The sequence below is a fragment of the Ochotona curzoniae genome, unplaced genomic scaffold, assembly GCF_017591425.1.
Source record: "Ochotona curzoniae isolate NIBS_2020 unplaced genomic scaffold, NIBS_Ocur_1.0 contig_4501, whole genome shotgun sequence".
Taxonomy (NCBI): domain Eukaryota; kingdom Metazoa; phylum Chordata; class Mammalia; order Lagomorpha; family Ochotonidae; genus Ochotona; species Ochotona curzoniae.
The window spans coordinates 7,410,893-7,429,133 of NW_024466307.1; the positions used below are offsets into that span (position 1 = coordinate 7,410,893).

General features: G+C 39.4%; 1 protein-coding gene across 1 annotated transcript in view; it reads left to right on the plus strand.

The window, feature by feature from the left end:
• ADGRV1 (adhesion G protein-coupled receptor V1) overlaps positions 1-18,241 on the plus strand; it is a 366,107-nt gene that overhangs the window by 68,544 nt on the left and 279,322 nt on the right. Inside the window, exons 29-38 of the mRNA XM_040985862.1 lie at positions 1,004-1,219; positions 2,543-2,758; positions 3,296-3,540; positions 4,617-4,798; positions 5,519-6,330; positions 8,444-8,653; positions 13,984-14,114; positions 14,644-14,743; positions 15,658-15,837; positions 16,381-16,541. Of these exons, the coding sequence (XP_040841796.1) occupies positions 1,004-1,219; positions 2,543-2,758; positions 3,296-3,540; positions 4,617-4,798; positions 5,519-6,330; positions 8,444-8,653; positions 13,984-14,114; positions 14,644-14,743; positions 15,658-15,837; positions 16,381-16,541 (2,453 nt within the window). The remainder of the gene's footprint in view (positions 1-1,003; positions 1,220-2,542; positions 2,759-3,295; positions 3,541-4,616; positions 4,799-5,518; positions 6,331-8,443; positions 8,654-13,983; positions 14,115-14,643; positions 14,744-15,657; positions 15,838-16,380; positions 16,542-18,241) is intronic.

An 18,241-nucleotide genomic window follows, 5' to 3' on the forward strand; every position in this document is an offset into this window, starting at 1 on the left:
TATCAATTTTAGGACATTGTGATTAGGAAAAGAGGTTAAGCTTTGTTTTGGCAGCTGGGACTTGCACAGACTTAAGTGTGATTCCAGGAACTGCATGTTGCCCTTGTTTATCCTGTTACTTAAGGTTTCTTATGCGTAAATTTTCTTTTTTAAGAAAATGATTTATTGATCAATTAAAGAGGTAGAAGGGGAAAGAGGGTCTCCCATGGGCCATTGTCATCAGTACACTGGTCTCATTCCTGAGGCTTCAGACCTGCAACTTCACCTCCCAAAGCTTCCACCTGCTAATGCTGTGGCCTTCAGAGGTAGGGCTTCAGTATATGCATTTGATGGGCTCACAGGAATTGAGGCCTTAGCAGCCAGGTGGCTTAGTGACTCATTCAAGTAAGATCTGATTGGGAGGAACAGACTAACTCAATTGGAGTATAACTTGAAATAGGCCTTCAAGGTCCTACATAACGTGGGACTGGAACATTTTTTTTAATGGCATGCTGGTGAACTAATTAGTGATAAGTTGTCAATATCATTAACAAGTGCATGCGATGTTTACATGTGAATCATATTTTCCTTTTGATTTCTAACATTAATTCCTCTAGAGTATAGCTGTTTCGTTTGGGGTGGTGGTGGTGTTCTAAGATAAAAATCTTGTTAGAATATTGAGGGGGAGGTTTCTATTCAATTTACTTTGTATTTCCAATGTCTAGATGAATGATGGAACACACTAATCTTTTTTCAAAAAAACTTAAATCTTACTTAAGGCATATTCAGGAGGAGACAGAATCTTCTCTTTGCTGATTCCCTCCCCAAATGGCTGCAGCAACCAGGGCTAAGCCACGCCAAAGCCAGGAACCCAGAGCTGCTTCTGGGTCTCCCAGTTGTGTGTATTGGCCCAAGGCTTGGGCTGTCCTCTACTTCCCCAAGCACATTAATGGGAAGTTCAACTACAAGTGGACAGATGTTTTGGTCTAGATCTTTACATTTGATATTGACTTTCTTCTTTCAGTTCCAAATTCTCCACGCGTTGGACCTAAGGTGGAAGCCCTTGCCCACGTGGTAATCACTGCCAATGACGATGCATTTGGAATTCTTCAACTCTCAGCACCAGCTGTCCGAGTGGCAGAAAGTCACGTGGGACCCATTGTCAATGTGACCAGAACAGGAGGAGCCTTTGCAGATGTGTCTGTGAAGTTCAAAGCTGTGCCAATCACTGCCGTGGCTGGTGAGAAAGCTCATCTGAGAAGTGCTGATGGGCCTGAGTGGGATGGGTATCCTTGATTGAAACTCACCTCAAGATAATTAGGAAGGTCAATTCAGACGATAAGATATGCACATAAAAGGCCTTGATTTGACACTAAATGATAGAATTTGCAAAAATTAATGGAAAGTTTGAAGCCGGTAATAAAAGTGGGCAAAGGAAACATTGGAACACATTGTTCTCTGCACTTTTTCTTGTTTTGAAAGGAGTCACGTGTGAATGGTTTCTGCAGAATTGAGGAGAAAATGAGCAGCCATTTGATTTGGGGGCATGGCAGCAGCTTTGCTTCTGGACCCCTTTATCATTATGAAGAACAGAAAAGGGATAATAGTTAGCATGGGCTACATTATGCATGAGCAGAATTATTCTGTTACCAAATGTTAACAGTAGGTTACTGCATCCTCTTCTAATGGCTTTCCACCAGAGGGAAGTTTGTTGAACAATTCAGTTATGATTTTGCTATGGTGTACCCAATGGTTAGACTTGTTAGATTCTGAATGAATGAATGAGCTAGTGGCTAAATGGTATGTGTGTGTGCATGATGTGTATGTGTTTTCACAGTCACATGCACATTTGAGGGTATCGAGACTCTAGGCATGCCTGGCTTCTTTCAGGGACCTTAAACATTGAGAAGTGGTGGCAAACTGATCATAGTTATTTACGAGTTAGTTAACCAGTTTGCCTACTCTCCCTAGCTATTGTTGGCCCAGTGACCCATTCCTGCCAGCATGAGTACAAGCTTACATCAACTCTTACTCCAACTGTGTAAGGAAGTTCATTTCCAGCTGTTGCATTGGTGATTGCTGATGTGCGTCACATGGCATCTGCCGCAGAGATGTTAAAATCAGTTCTGTTTAACACTTTTGCAGGCATGTGACTATTTAGTGGTAATGGATCACACCCTTCTGCATGTGTGTTAAAATATTTTAGAAAGGCTATTAAAACATGTGTGAACCTAAGCTAGTGATGGAAAAAATAATTCAAATTCATATCTAGCTTTTGTTTTCCCATAATACATTTTTCTTGAATTTGTTGAAGGCCTCATTCTTTCACACACTTTTATGGATATGTTGATTTCTGATGGCTTTAAAATGCCTGAGAAGCTGCTTAGGAGAGAGATAGAAACTGGCTCAGTTGTGGAGGTTCACAGTCCAAGGTGAAAATAATTAGATGGAAACCTCAACACATTTTCCAAATATATCCTTGAACGTTGATACCTAGAAGTCATTCCCCTGTGTTACGGGATGTTTATCATATTTTGACGCAAGTTTTTTTTTGTCTTTGCAGGTGAAGATTATAGCATAGCTTCCTCAGATGTGGTATTGCTGGAAGGGGAAACTAGCAAAGTGGTGCCAATATATATCATTAATGACATCTACCCTGAGCTCGAAGAGTCTTTGCTTGTGCAACTACTGAATCAAACTACAGGAGGAGCCAAATTAGGGGCCTTGACAGAGGCAGTCATTGTTATTGAGGCCTCTGATGACCCCTATGGGTTATTTGGTAATCAAATGAGTTTGTCTCTCTTACTTGGAAATATAGATCACATGGATGTCCTGGATTATTGAATTTTGGTTCAGCTCTGGCTTGTAGGTGGGATTTTCTGTTAGATCATTTTTAAAAATTTATGAAAAGAGCTGGATTTCTTAGCTTTCTTGATAAAATCTCTAACATTGAGCCTCTTTTCTTGTATTAACCATGGAAGCAGAATAGTTACTGCCCCTCAGGCCAGGCTTGGCCTGTGTGGTTGGCCAGAGTGATCCCTAAATATACCTCTTCCACTTGTGTCTGACCCCAGTGGGCCTCGGTTCTATAATTTGAGCTTCCATCACAGGGAAGAATGATTTGTAAATTAGACATGCCTGTCTAATCTGCATCACAATGTGTCACTGGCTCTGGGTAGGGTCAGGGAGGGAGAGAGGATACAGACCCCGAGATGGCTTTAGGGCAAGAGGCCTGTACAGGGTGGTACCTGGGTAGTTAACCTTGAATGAGTTTCCCCTTGTATTTGAAAATCACTCAACTCTGTTTTCCCTTCAGATTTTCAGATTACTAAACTTACTGTAGAGGAACCTGAGTTTAGCTCAGTGGAGGTAAACCTGCCAATAATTCGAAATTCTGGGACTCTCGGCACTGTTACTGTTCAGTGGGTTGCCACCATTACTGGACAGCTTGCTACTGGCGACCTGCAAGTTGTCTCAGGTAATGTGACCTTTGCCCCTGGGGAAACCATTCAAACCTTGTTGTTAGAGGTCCTGGCGGACGACGTTCCGGAGATCGAAGAGGTGAGAGGAATGGCTAGCCTAGAATGACACTGTAAACCATGCCTTGTCTTGTAGTGACTAGAATAGATAGATGTTGGGGTGACACTTAGAGAAGATGTCAGATGGATAATTTCTGCAAGAATGTTGAGTCTGGTATTGTGAAAGCCATACTTATAGATGCAAAAAAAAAAAAAACCAGCAGTTGTTTGGAAATATGTTGACATGCCAGTTTATTAATATAAGATTCTTTGTGTGATTACATTGTAATTTTTACTATTTTGGATAAATGGTTACATCCTAGTTTTTACTCTTTTGGTCCATATAAACTCTTGGTTTTCATATTCCCTTGACATAAGTATGGCCAGTCAAACTTAACTATACAGATTAGCTTTATATTCATTCGTTGTTCCTCAGACATAATACAGTATGTGAAAAATAAACCATACCAGATATATTCCTGGCATTCATTTTCCATGGCAGAAAAACATGGTGACAGATAGTGGGAAAGCTACTTCACTAATACTAGCTGAAAATAATTTTAGTTTATCAAATTCAAGTGCTATGAAAGCCCACTTGTTCTTTAATTACATCACATTTTAAAAGTTCGTAAAACTATTTTTTGCATAATTGTCTTGTGCATTTCTAAAGTGGTGAATTTTTATTATATGTAAAATGGTTCTGTTACCATCTCTAAAGTTGGATGACATTAAAATGTAATATATTGTTTCAAAATTTGTTATAATTTGTACTTCAGATATATAAAATTTAGAATAAGATATTAATTATCCATTAAAATGTATATACATTATTTTCTTTAAATAACAAATGTTTAGAATATAAGTCTTCTTGAAATGAAAACATAAATAGGTATATTATTTCATGTGATTGTATAACTTAAGAAATTTCAAGTTGGTATTATCACTATATTGAAAGTTTATGATATCAATATCAATATAATTGAACTAGTTTCTTGAGTCCATTTATTTCAGTTTTGTTCTTAAACTTGTATGATTGTATTTGATTTGTTTTTCCTGCATCATTTTTATTCTGATTTCAGAGCTGGGATGCTGTTAAGGACATTTTCACTATATTTTTAGGTTATCCAAGTGCAACTAACTGATGCCTCTGGTGGAGGTACTGTTGGGTTAGATCGAGTGGCAAATATTGTCATTCCTGCCAATGATAATCCTTATGGTACGGTAGAGTTTGTTCAATCCATTTATCGTGTTCAAGAGCCTCTGGAAAGAAGTTCCTGTGCTAACATAACTGTCAGGAGAAGGTATATGAGATGGTGGCTTGCTTCTGGGTGTTGTGGGTTGTGGGGAGGGGGCTAAGGCACAATTCAGTCATTTAGATCTGGCATAACTTTGTAGGTTATTATCCTGTGTCAATTACATTGTGCTTATAAATACAAAAATACCTTCACATTTATCATAGTTGTGTCATTGGACTTTCAGTAATGATTTAATCTGTTAGAATTTGAATACAACCAACTTCTAAGTAAAGGACCACTTGGGTGCTGTCTGAAGGGTGTTCAGCTTGTTTTCCCCACATCTTTTCTCTGAGGCAGTTGTGTGTCCACGAGCCTCTTTTGGTTTAGAGGGTATGAAAGGTCATGGGGCCTCATGAGTGAGCACCTGTATTTCCTAGGAACGGACACAGGCTGACATCTTGATGCTGATACCATCATCATTTTGCAGTACTGTATAGTAATGCAAATTCATTTTGGAAATCTGTTTGGCAGTTGGGAAGTGCTTACCATTTGTAAATCTTGCAAGGTGTTTTCATAGCCTGACCAAAAATAGTCTTGATGGATAACTAGCATGATTTTCCTTCATGTTGAGGACACAAAATGTCGAAGGAGGAATGTGTTCTAATATGGTTGCATTTGAACTAGTACTTCAGACGTTTTTTAGAAGTGTAAACCACAAATCATTCTGTAGATTGAATCTGCAGGTTGCTCTAAGTGCTTAACCTGTTTTGTCACTCCACATTTTAGAGGAGGGCACTTTGGTCAGCTGCTGTTGTTCTACAGTACTTCCGGTATCGATGTAGTGGCTCTTGCAGTTGAAGAAGGTCAAGATTTGCTGTCCTACTATGAACCGCCGGTTCAAGGGGTGCCTGACCTGCTTGGGAGAACTTGGGTGAATATGTCTGCAGTGCATGATCCCCAGTACACCTGTGCCATCCTCTGCCTCAAGGAACCAGCTTGCTCAGCGTTTGCTTTCTTCATGGCTCCTGAGGTCCCACAGTGCTTTTGGATGACATCATGGACTAGCCCACCTGTCAACAGTTCAGATTTCTGGACTTACAGGAAAAATAGGACACGAGTAACATCTCTATTCAGTGGTCAGGCTGTGGCAGGCAGTGACTATGAGCCTGTGACAAGGCAGTGGGCTGTCATGCTGGAAGGTGATGAGTTTGCAAATCTCACAGTTTCCATTCTTCCTGATGATTTTCCTGAGATGGATGAGAGCTTTCAGATTTCTCTGCTGGAAGTCCACCTTATGAACATCACGGCCAGTTTGCAAAGTCAGCCAACTATTGGGCAGCTGAATACGTCCACGGTTGTCATAGCACTAAATGGTGATGCGTTTGGTGTGTTTGTTATCTACAGTATTAGTCCCAATACCTCAGAAGATGGCTTCTTTGTGGAAGTCCAGGAGCAACCCCAGACTGTGGTGGAGCTGGTGATCCATAGGACAGGGGGCAGCTTGGGTCAGGTGACTGTTGAGTGGCGTGTTGTAGGAGGGACGGCTACTGAAGGTATAGACTTCCTAGGTGGTGGAGACCTTCTGACTTTTGCAGAAGGTGAGTAGTGGTTCTACCTGGATTTTGGTTTCTCCTAGGTAAGGTTATCATGGCCCATTTATGATTAGGGATAATATCCCTAAGAATTTTTATGTGTACATAATGTAAAAATATAGTGTGGCTCTGGGGAAAAATAGTTAACTAGCTTAATGATAGGACATATATAGGATGACATGACCCTATGTATCTCTTTAGTTTGAAAATTTCAGGCGTTGTGTAACATTATCACTCTATAATAACAGAGCTTACACAGTAACACAAGAAATGCCTGAGTTTCTGATTTCTTAAAGGGAGATTAGGAGAATGAACCATGTTCCTGCAGCCAAACAAGGAGAAAGAAATGGTAGTGCCTGGGAAGATGCTGGTCATGTTCCAATGCAGTGGATAGTTCAGGACTAACCTTCAATGAAAATAATATGTAAAAATGGCATAAACTTTGACCACATTTATATAAAGTTAGTGATAGGTCAGTCCTGCTTTCACACTTATATTAATCCCCATTGTAAGTTGCCATCAGCAATATTCTGCAATATTACATGACCAGCAGTTCTAAAGGGGAGAATCCTATTTACTGAATCAGGATGAGCTGAATCATTTAACTTAAAGTTGGAAGACTTGGTGTTTTGAAAATAGTTTTCGAGTGTGAAAGTATTTTTTTTCTTGAGATTACTATCAAAATAATCCTGATTTGGGGAAATGAGGATTCTGTAAACTTTCTAAGCAATGTTTTTCTGATCAAAAAATAACATACAGATGTAAGTCTCCAAGGTACATAATAAAGGAGTGAAATATTGCTTAAATCCATTTAAAGAGAAAATCCATTGCATCTGTTTACATTTTTAGTTCCTATTATATATACTAATTAGTTAGGCTACATATGATATTTTATAAGTGTTAACAATTGTTAATTTTAAAAGCTGTATAAAGCATTTCTATAATGGTTATTTTCTAGTAAATGATTTAGGAGATTATGAAATATGATATCCCCAATTGATTGGGGGTGGATTGATATTTCTTCAATTGCAATGAGCATAATGGAAACATAATGAGGTGGGAGCACAGATGGAACCTTAAGATTTATTTATTTGGAAGTCAGGATTACTAAGTAAGAGGGAAAAAGATACTCCATCTGCTGGTTCACTCCCTAGACATCCAGGAGGTTTTGCAAGAGTGGTGGGGCCCAGACACTTCAGCGTCTTGTGTTTTCCCAGGGTATTTTCAGGGAGCTGGGAAAGAATTAACAGTAAAGACATGACCTACATCCATATGGGATGATGGAGTTTCAGATAGGTGTTTTACTTGATATGCCATGACTCTGGCTCGAAGATGAACATTTAGATTTTCCAGTGGTTTTGATAACTGCAAAGAACCTTATGTTAAGAAATGGCCTGGTACAAATCATGACTCTCTTGAACATTGAGTTTAGCATTGTGCAAAATAGACTGTTCTTGCTGTTCAGGTAATGTATATTCAGAGACCATATTTACACTGCTGTTATGAAAATGCATGGTCAGGGAGAGAACATGCAACCTGTCTCCCTCCTTTGCCTTTTGTTTGCTCTCCCTTTGGTTCTCTTCGTAGAGTGAGGAGGAATTAAATAGTGTACATCATGGGCTGAAGAACAGAAACTGCTTGAGGTTTAGGGAAAGTTAGACATACACTGTTTGCTAGTGGGATTCTAGACCACGCTGGAATTGCTTGCTTGGCCCTTGTACCTCTCATGTATCCTTTGGAGTTCTGTTCCCTCCCTTCATTGTACTGCATCCGTGTAGTTACCCAATGATACATTTCATTGTAACTGGTTCTTTTACTCGGAATTTGCCACCTCTTTTGCTCCATTGTTTCCTGGGTGTCCCCAATCTTTCTGGTTGATAGTGATTTAAAGTCATAATTTGAAAACCTACCTTTTAACATTTCTATAATTGTAATAGTCTATTCCCTATTATGTCCACATTAATGCACTATTACATTGTTTTCTATAAAAAATGTGTAGATCAGTGTACAGAATTTGATTATGGTGTTAAGTTTTTAAAGTAGAAGTTATTGTGGATCTTTATGCATTGCCTACACAGGTGATTTTGTGATTTTACTTATTCTATTAATTGCTTTATAGGAGAAACCAAGAAGACAGTCATCGTAACGATTCTGGATGATTCCGAGCCGGAGGATGATGAAAGCATCCTAATTAGCCTGGTATACACTGATGGTGGCAGTAGAATTCTGCCCAGCTCGGACACTGTCACAGTGCACATTTTGGCCAATGATAATGTGGCGGGAATTGTTAGCTTTCAGACAGCTTCCAGATCTGTCATAGGTCATGAAGGTGGGTTTAGCTTTCTCTTGAGCATATCCATTCTGTTTTTCTTGGATGATGTTTTTTAGCCCGTTAAAGCTTCTGGTTTTGTTCCCCTCTGTTCACTGTTCTGTTGTGCGTTATGTGTTAACCTTACTTTTCTTAAGGTTGTGCTGTAAACTGCTTAATTAGATGTAGGGGTTTGCCGACTGATAACTACACTCTACCTTGCTGCTCTGTGCTGGTGTGATGACAAGGAGGTTGGTCACCATGGAATAGGCACCATCTCCTCTGGTTAATGGCAGGAAAGAGGATTTACATCATAGGTTTCTTTAGAGGAGTGGATAAGAGGTCATTGTCAAGTGTATAGCAGTTACTGGAAGAGTAGCATGTACTCAGTGGTGGCTGTTTATTACATAGGCAATGGTGACTACTTTAGCAGATTTTTTTTAGTCTAGACTTCATATCCTGTTTTTATGTAGTATGAACATAGTGCCAAATTAGACAGCCTTAATGTCTGTTGAAAATGTTTGTCAATCTTAATATTTCAAGTTGTAGGCAAGGTGTTAATTTACAATAATTTAACATGTTGCAGCTATATTTTGTCTTTAAATAAGTCAGTTTCCAAAATAGTTCTGCAAAGATTTTCTTAGAGCCACAGAGTTTGCATTTAGAATGTATGAGATTACCTGAAAAATGAAGGCAAGGGAATGAGGTAGATGGTGTGCTGGGATCTCTGCCTCACAGATGAGGAGCCATGGCTGAGACCCAGGGAGAATGAGTGACAGGATGGGGAGGACAGCTAGTCAGTGCATGACAAGCCGGAAACAGAACACGCCCAAGCGTGCATCGCCTTTCCTTCGTGGCATGCCCAGCTTGCAGGTGGATTGTCCTCACCTATGCAAACACTGGGGCTGTTTTCCAGCACTGTGCTCTTCATGATAGTTGAGCATTGTGTGCTGTCATCTCAGTGAGCACAGGTGACTAAATCAGGTGGTGTATATCCAATCTAAAGGCAGACCAACAGCTATCAGTAGGTATTTACAACGTTAAGTGAAAAGGGTTGGAATAATATTATGAATGACAGCAGCAACAGTGGTTATGCGGTGTTCTGGGGCCAGAAACTGTACATTCATCGTTCCACTTCCTATAGTCATATAAAGTGAGTATGGCAGTACAGTGGATTTTCACATGGGAACATGGACTTTGAAAGAGACAATATATGTGGTCACATGAGGGGTAGAGCTTAAACCCAGCTCTGTGTGATCCACAGCCCAGGGAACAGTGCACCTTTTCACAGGGACTTTGTGGTACTTCAACTGATCTTTTCTTCATAACTTTATAATGCAGAAACTTTCAATAAATATTTAAAATGTGTTGAGTTGCAAGAACAAGTAGTGAGGTCATAGTAAGAGCAAGAATGAACACTTCCTCAGGGTAGAGATGGAGTTGATTTTCAATGCAGATAGTTAGAATCAGCAAGATAAATGTAATTATAGTGGGTTGAAGAAAAGCAGATAATCAGGGCTGGAGCACAAAGCTACAAGGTAGGGAGGGGAGAGACGGCTGGGGAGACACCAAGGAGGCAGCGTTCCCAAGAGAATGCGTTCTTTGCATTTTTGAAATGAAAGTGGGGAACAGGGAAAGGGGACTTATCTTTTTCCTAAGCCTTTTACTTGAACATACAGTGGTTTTTCAAAAGGTATATTCAACTTAAAAAAACTTTGTATCTTCTCTTTATTACCATGAACATTGCATGGGAAATGATGAATTTCCCAGAGTGAGAGAGAAATTGGTGATGCAGACAGAATTGCTAACCAAATGGGCAAAGAATATCTTACCCTGTGAGGTTTTAATAATGTTAGCATTTCTTTTGGCCAAGTGTTTGGAATTTTCACTTCTGTGATTAGAGTTGAAGTGTGGACAACACTGGACATCTAGCTCAAGAATGTCTTTCGGATTCATGAGGAGTAGCCTTAGTGCTTAAGAATGTGTTGATGTGTCTAGAATAGTGCTGCTGTGTTCTAAAGCAGGAGGGGAGATGCTGAGTAACAAATGCTACTTTTAAACATAATGATGGGATTTAAAGATATGGGACAACCGATATGCTTGTTGTAAGTCTGTTACAGGTTTTACTCGGCTAAGCTGCCTCAGAACTGTCATTTACACAAAGATTTGAGCAAGAATTGTCATTCCTTTAAAAACGCGCACGACACATGTATTGGACACAGCTAACTTTTTAAACAAAGTATATTGATAGTATGAGCGTCACAGGATTCTTTTTAAACCATTTGACAGTAGAAAGTGGTCAATTTTGGTGTTTTTAGGCCATGTAATACATGTGCATTACAAGTTTAACATTATGTTTATGTTTTTAATCTTTCTAAAAGCCATCATAACTCTGAGAATAAATGGGTACAACATCTGGAATAACTAATATCTGTTTCACTGTGTTACACTAAGCCTAGGAAACTCCTTGCCATATCCTCTGCTTCAGGGTTAAAATGTCACATGCTTTTGGAAGACTTCGAATGTTGTGTCAGGATGAATTTGCCAATAATGTAGTCTGGCTCTCTGGGTACATGCTTCCTGTAGTCCTTCCTCTGGTCAAAATCTAGAGGACAGCTTGGCACCTGGCAAAGTGGGTGGCAGCTGGTGGCTTCTCACCTTTTTCCGGATGTAGGAGTCCAAGGATACGTTTTTGAAGTTTTCTTTTTTCTTGTGATGCTCTTTGCTACTCCACACATACAGACAATAGAATGCTATCGACATTCTTCCCAGGAGGCATCTTAAGTTGAACAGGTTTCTGGAGTTTGTCTTAAAACAGCAGAATCAGCAGCTCTGCTTAGCGAGTTATTACACTCTGTGTGTGTGTGTGCGTGCGCTTTATGCATTTGCAGTTCCCTTATGAGATTAAATGTTTAAGAAATACGTTGCTTACTCTTGTTTGTATATACATCGTGCTTAAATTGTCTCTTAGAACATTTTTAGCATTTACCTCCATGGTAACCTGTTAAAATTTCAAGGTTGATATTTACCAGGTAGTTTTTGACTTCTGGTATTTTTTTTATGTAGAAGTGAAGGAAGCTACTACTATGTTCTTACCTTAGTATCTTTTCATTTCCACTCTCGATGGAGTATTTAAGTCAGATGCAGTTATTATGACTGTCAACATGCATCTTTGCATGCATCTTACTTTTTTGCCCTTTGAGTGCTATTTGGATTTTTAACTCAGTTTTTCAAAAACTATGGGTTATATGAATTAAAAAAAATTTTTTAGACATTTTTTGTGTGACACTAGACAGCAGTATAAGCCAAACAACTCAATCACACCAGGATTTCTCCATGCTTTTCCATGGTAAACTTCTTTCTCAACACAAACTTGATCTATAAGAAATTTTGTTATACAAAAGGAACACCCTAAGTTTTTATAAAGTAGTTATAGTTCATCTAATATTCCAGCATGAAATATTCGATGATACTGTCAATTATGGCTGATTAAATATATTATTAGTTATAGTCATGCTGGGAGAACAGGCTTCCAAACAGCAAATGATTCTGTACTTCAGAAATTATGGGTACCCAGGGAGCAGGGTTACCTAGCGACTGAGGCACCTGTGTCCACGTTGGAGCAGTCAGATTCAGTTATTGGCACTGAGTTCTGACTCCAGCTCACCCACTGCACATCATTGCAGGCAGCAGTGGCAGCTCAAGGAATTGGGTCTCTGCCAGTCTCACAGCAGAGCTGTGTTCCACTGCTGGATCTCTGCCTTGGCCTCTGCCCAGCCCTTGCTCATTGTAGATATTTGGGGAATGAACCAGTGAATAGGAGTCCTGTATATTTCTCTCTAAAATTCTTTAAAAATGAGGTTTAAAAACCCCAAAATGCATTTTAAGTGTCCAATGCTTTTTGCCTTCTTACAATCTCTACACTCCCAGACCAGTTTAGCTTACCAAAGTGTTGTGTGTAAATAGAAGGTATTTATCTTGTGTTCCTAAATTGATTTGTGATAGCTTTGTTGAAGGTTTTACTCAGAAAGAGCTTTCATCTTCTAATTCACTCCCCAAGTGGTGGCGATGGCCGGAGCTCTGGGTTGATACAAAGCCAGAAGCCTTCTCCTGGTCTCCCACAAGGATTTGAGTCTTCTTGGGTGTTTTCCCAGACTGTAAGCAGGGAGCTGGATAAGTGCAGCAGCCAGGACACAAAGTAATGCATATATGGAGTCAGTGATACAGGCAGAAGCTTAGCCTGTTACACCACAGCACTAGCTCCAATTTATGATAGTTGTAGTTAAGAAACTTCTATTGGAAATATTTGCCTGGGATTATATTATTTACAAATAAAAAATTGGTAATTTAACAAGTATTTAAACAGTGTTTCTACTTTATTTTTTGCTTTCTTGGTTTAAAGACTGTTACAAGAGTTTATTTCTGTACTCTGAAGTTACTTGTGTAGCTAAGGAAAATGTCAGTTCTAATGAATATTGATGAATTTGATTTGTCTCAGATCTGAATAAATGTTTTCTGCTTAAGCATTTTCTACATTCTATTACATTTTCATGTAATGATTTTAGTGACAATTTATTAACACGTTGAGTTGAGCTCACCATGTAAAACCAGTGCTTTGAACTTACTTCTGGTAAGCCACGTGACCACCAATGAGCTCTGTGGCACCTTAGCAATATGAAAGGAATGAGTTACAATTTTCATTTTTATGAAGTAGACCATGGGGATAAAAGTCAGGAGTATAAAGTGTCTAACATCCTTCAGTTTTCCAGCAAAGATAAGCTGTAACTTTGTTGGAGTTGCAGAGCTTGAAGTGCAGGCCTGATACCTGTCCTTTGCATTTCTTTTTATAAAACAAAAACATTGATGATCTATGTAAGTTACACTCTAGAGAAATGTGATTTTCAGGTATTTGCAAGCATTTTTATGCATGCATTGTGTAAAATCACATTGCATATCAGTGTAAGGAATTTGTGTCCTTTTGAAAGTGAAGAGAGAATTTACTTGTGTTTAAACAAGTTTGGACCACGAAGACTTGGTTATTTTCTGTGATTTTCAGAACAACTAGGTTCTGATGCATGTTTTGGAGTGTATACAAGTTTGTGTTTCCATTTAAGCATGTGCTTTTGTAACTTTTACATGTTGGATTTCCTAAATTTCTATTAAATATAAGTATTTAATGGTGCAATTCCTGTGTTTAAAAATCAGCATGTATAAAATTTCCAAAAAACTCGAGTCACTTGGTAATGTCCTTAGAGAAGGTGCTGTACTAGTTGCATGCTTGAGTTTGTGGAGTTTAAACCTTAAATTCATGTTTCATTAAGCGTTCATCAATGTGTATATTGTACTTACAGGAGAAACTCTACAATTCCATGTGATAAGAACGCCCCCTGGTCGGGGAAATGTTACTGTTAACTGGAAAATTATTGGACAAAATTTAGAGTTGAATTTTGCCAACTTCTCTGGACAACTCTTCTTTCCTGAGGTAACAACAGAAGGAAAAACTTTATAATGCAGTTAGAAATCCAGGGGTGAGCAACGTGGCACCAGTACATCACCTTTCTCTCGTCCGCAGTCACTGATGATGGAATATTTTTTTTTTATTCTCTTAAGTCACACTGCCTCAATCTTAAGACAAGCCTCTCCTACTTTCTACCATGAGTTTCTCTTTGGACTTCTAAGGAATAATATCCTTGTAACATCGGTCTTTTCCTGGCTCCATGTTTTTCTAGTTGTTGATATTGCAGCAATCTCTGCTACTTACTGTATTGTCTGAAATCTTGAGCAATAGTGCTCCTAAGATTCATGACATTTCATTGAAGATCTGTCAAAATTAGACCTTGTCTACTTTAAGGTTGTTTCCCCATGAATCAACGGTTTTTGCTGTGTTTAAACCACAGAATTATTTGTTGGAATGCAAACCCATTTAGAATACTTTGAAAGCACAGTAAGTAGAGGAGCTAATCTCTGTTCAGTCACAAAAGATGGGATTGGTTTCTTTGTGTTTGACATAGGGATCCTTGAACAAAACAATATCTGTGCATTTGTTGGATGACAAGATTCCAGAGGAGAAAGAAGTCTACCAAGTCACTCTGTCAGATGTTGAGACACAAGGTAATTCAAGATTCAGCTTTGATTTTTTTTCCTTGGTGTATTATTTAGAAAAGAAACAACAGTTAATTTTTGCATTGAATGGCTACATGCACATCAGTTTCAAAATTGTGTCAAATACTATCTCATGGAAATGTGAGATACATAAAACCACTACTACAGTGTGGGAATACTTGTCTACATTCAGGGAAAAGCTGTATGTAAAGTTCTTGCTGAATAGTGAAGAAATAAGTACAATTGCAAAGGCAGAATGTTCTGTCATCTTACCCTAATAGATCAACTCAGTTTTTGTGCTAATTATATTTACAATTCAAATTGTTATCCTTTATTAAAGGATTTGAGAATCGGAGGCCCAGAGGAAGATTGGGTTCCCATTTGGCTTACTCCCCAATGAATGTCTCTGGGTAGGCCTGTGCCAGGCTGAGCTTGGAGCTGAGAACTCAGTTCAGGTCTCTGTAGGCGATAAGGACCAAACTCCTTAAGCCAGCACCTGGAGGCTCCCAGGGTCTGGCACAGTGGTGAGTTAGAGGCAGGAGTCAGAGCTGAGAAATGAACCCTGCTTTTAGACATGTAATGTGGTCATCTTACCCACAAGGCAAAGTTTCCCAGATAGATTCAACTTAGAGGAAATTACCTGCTCAATCTCTGTACTTCTGACATCCAATGTAGCTAATGCTGATCACGAATTGTCAAGTGAAGAAAGTTAGAATTTACTACTGGAAGAAAATTGGAGTGTGGGTTCTATTTGTCAAACTTTGGATTTCGGTTTTATTTTTGAGTCTGAGGAGGATTGCTTTAAAAGCAGTGACCTTTCTGGCTACTGTGCTCGAGTGTGGAGTTACCTGGGTGGTATTTGGAAGTTCATGCCAATGTCTTTGTGGGATCTTTGATGCCACCCCTGGCCCTGATGTTTTCAGGTGTGCTGCCAGCAGGAATGGCTCTGCTCGATGCTCAAGGATACACAGCTGCCCTGACGGTGGAGGCCAGTGATGAACCGCATGGAGTCGTCAATTTTGCTCTTTCGTCGCGATTCCTCCTCCTACAGGAGGCTAATGTAACCATCCAGCTTTTCATCAACAGAGAATTCGGATCTCTAGGTCTGTCACTCAGGAATGAAGTGGGGTTTCCAGGCGAGAGTTGTTCAGTAGTGTGGGTAAGAGACATTGCAGAAATAAACCAGGAAAAGAATCCTTTTATCTATTTGGGACAGGACTATATAACTCGCACTTGAGAAGATGACAACATGGCCTGTTTATAACAGCTGTGACATCTCGGCACATCCTGGCTGTGAGACCACAGGTCAAGGCTGGGTCTGGCCGGAGCTAGTGCTGTTCCACTTGGGTCTCTTACTCCTTCCATTGAGAGTACAAATTTTCTTCCATTCTCTATTCTATTGAGCAACAGAGTGCAAACAAGGCCCCTTGAGGTGTAGGCTGAGAACAGGCACATTATCCTTTCGGCCTCATACATTGGCCAATGCAAGCCACATAGCCCAATGCAAAGGAAATAGGCTTCGCCCACACTTGGACAACACTGAACCACCTCCTGGGTGATGGGGAATTAGGGTCAAGAAAGATGGAACGTCTGAAAGGAGACATTTCACCGGTTTCATTAAAAACCTTTGCTCCTGGCTCATTTAGGCGCAATCAATATCACGTATGCCACAGTTCCTGGAATGTTAAGTCTCAAGAATCAAACGGGACACCTAGCAGAGCCAGAAGTTGATTTTGTTCCTGTAGTGGCCTATCTGATTTTGGAAGAAGGGGAAACAGCAGCTGCCATCAACATTACCATCCTTGAGGTACAACTCTTGTATACTTTCCCTGTTACTGTGTTAAATATGAAGGGACCCTATGGAAAGTAGAACTTGCCAGAGTTTTCTATCAATAACAGAAGTAGTGGCAGTAGGTAACTTTGCATTTTAAGACATCCAGTTTTATGAAGATTAGGATTATCGGGTTAGCTCTGTTTTAAGTTACTTATAGCACTGGATTTTTCTTGTAGAATTACAATCTGCAGGAACTTTGTGAATTTGCTTCTAATCAGTTTGGATTCCCCTGTTGGTTATTTGTGTTCATGTTCTCTCTAAGGCACACTGGGGCTTTGACTTTTCCTTAGGTAAGCAGGCATGCTATTGTGCATTAAAAAAAAATAGAAACATTGTGATGAAGAATTTTCTTAAGGCAGTTTCTGTTAGAATGGGTTTGGCCTAAGACATTTTCAAGAATGTTTTGATGGTTCCAATTGATTAACTGGACCAGCAACTCCATAGACCAGAATTTCTTCAGTGGAAATGATTGAATTAGAGATAGTTGGGCTGAGTTCACTGGAGGCATAAAATGTGATTATGGTCAAGTTTGCAGTGATCACTGTTGACTGAAATTGCTTTCCATATAGTCTTTCATATTGTAAGATCTTGGACTGTTTGGGGGAGGAGATGGTTAGTGTTAAGCTACCAGGTGGTTTATAAAAATACCATCTGCAGTGGGAGTAGGAAATGTTGGAATGGAAGTGTTGAAGGGAGAGAATTATGTTGCATTTAAGAGTTTTGACCTATGTGTTTTGCTCATTTCAAAAAGTTTTATGCTCCTGGAGGCAGCTTCCTTTTATATGATTACAAGTAGAATAAACCATCTGAAGTTGGTAACTCATGCTGTGTTAATGATTTCTGTGACGTTGTGAGCTAATACTATATTGTAAGAACTCTGAAGCTATAAAACAGAAGGTGAATTTAATGTCCGAATGGGCGTATAACACAAAATGTGATAAAATGTGTACACAAGTCATTTTTCAAATAGTCTATTCGTTGAAGGTAATAAAGAAATTTCCTTAGTTTACTGGTAGAGCAAAAAACGTTATGCCATTCTCTTAAACCTACAGTGTTGGGATACACTTAATAGAAGCATCATGGACTTGTGTTACTGTTCAGGCACTATTATAATAGAGGCAAATGAAGTGCAGAGGAAATAGGGGGGTGGAAGGAGATATTCCTGAACCTAAGGAACTTAGCATGAGAAATAATTTTTAAAAAATTTCACTGTTTCGGCACATAGCTTATTCACCCAGTAAGTTTTGCTCCATGATGTCATTGGCACTGCCCTGAGCAATTTCCTTGTGGCGGTAATTGCCTCTAATGAAAGGAAAAATACACAGCCAAATTAAAAAAAAACATAGAAATCCTTCCTGTCTTTATGTAATTTAAGAATTTTTGAAAGTTACTTTTTGGGAGTCAGAGTGACAGAGGGTTCTTTCAGTGGTTCTTTACCCACATGTCCAATAGCTCAATGTGGTCAGAGCTAGGAGGCAGAACCTCCATCCAGGTCTTCTACATAAATGGCTTCAGTTGAGCCATCACAACCGCCTCCAAGGGTCCACAAGTAGGAAGCTAGACTTAGAAGGCAGGAATCCAACCATGCACTTGAGTGTGGGATGTGATTGCCACAATGCTAAACTAAAATCCACTCCTGGATCTAGTTTTTGGAACATGGACTTTAAGTTGCA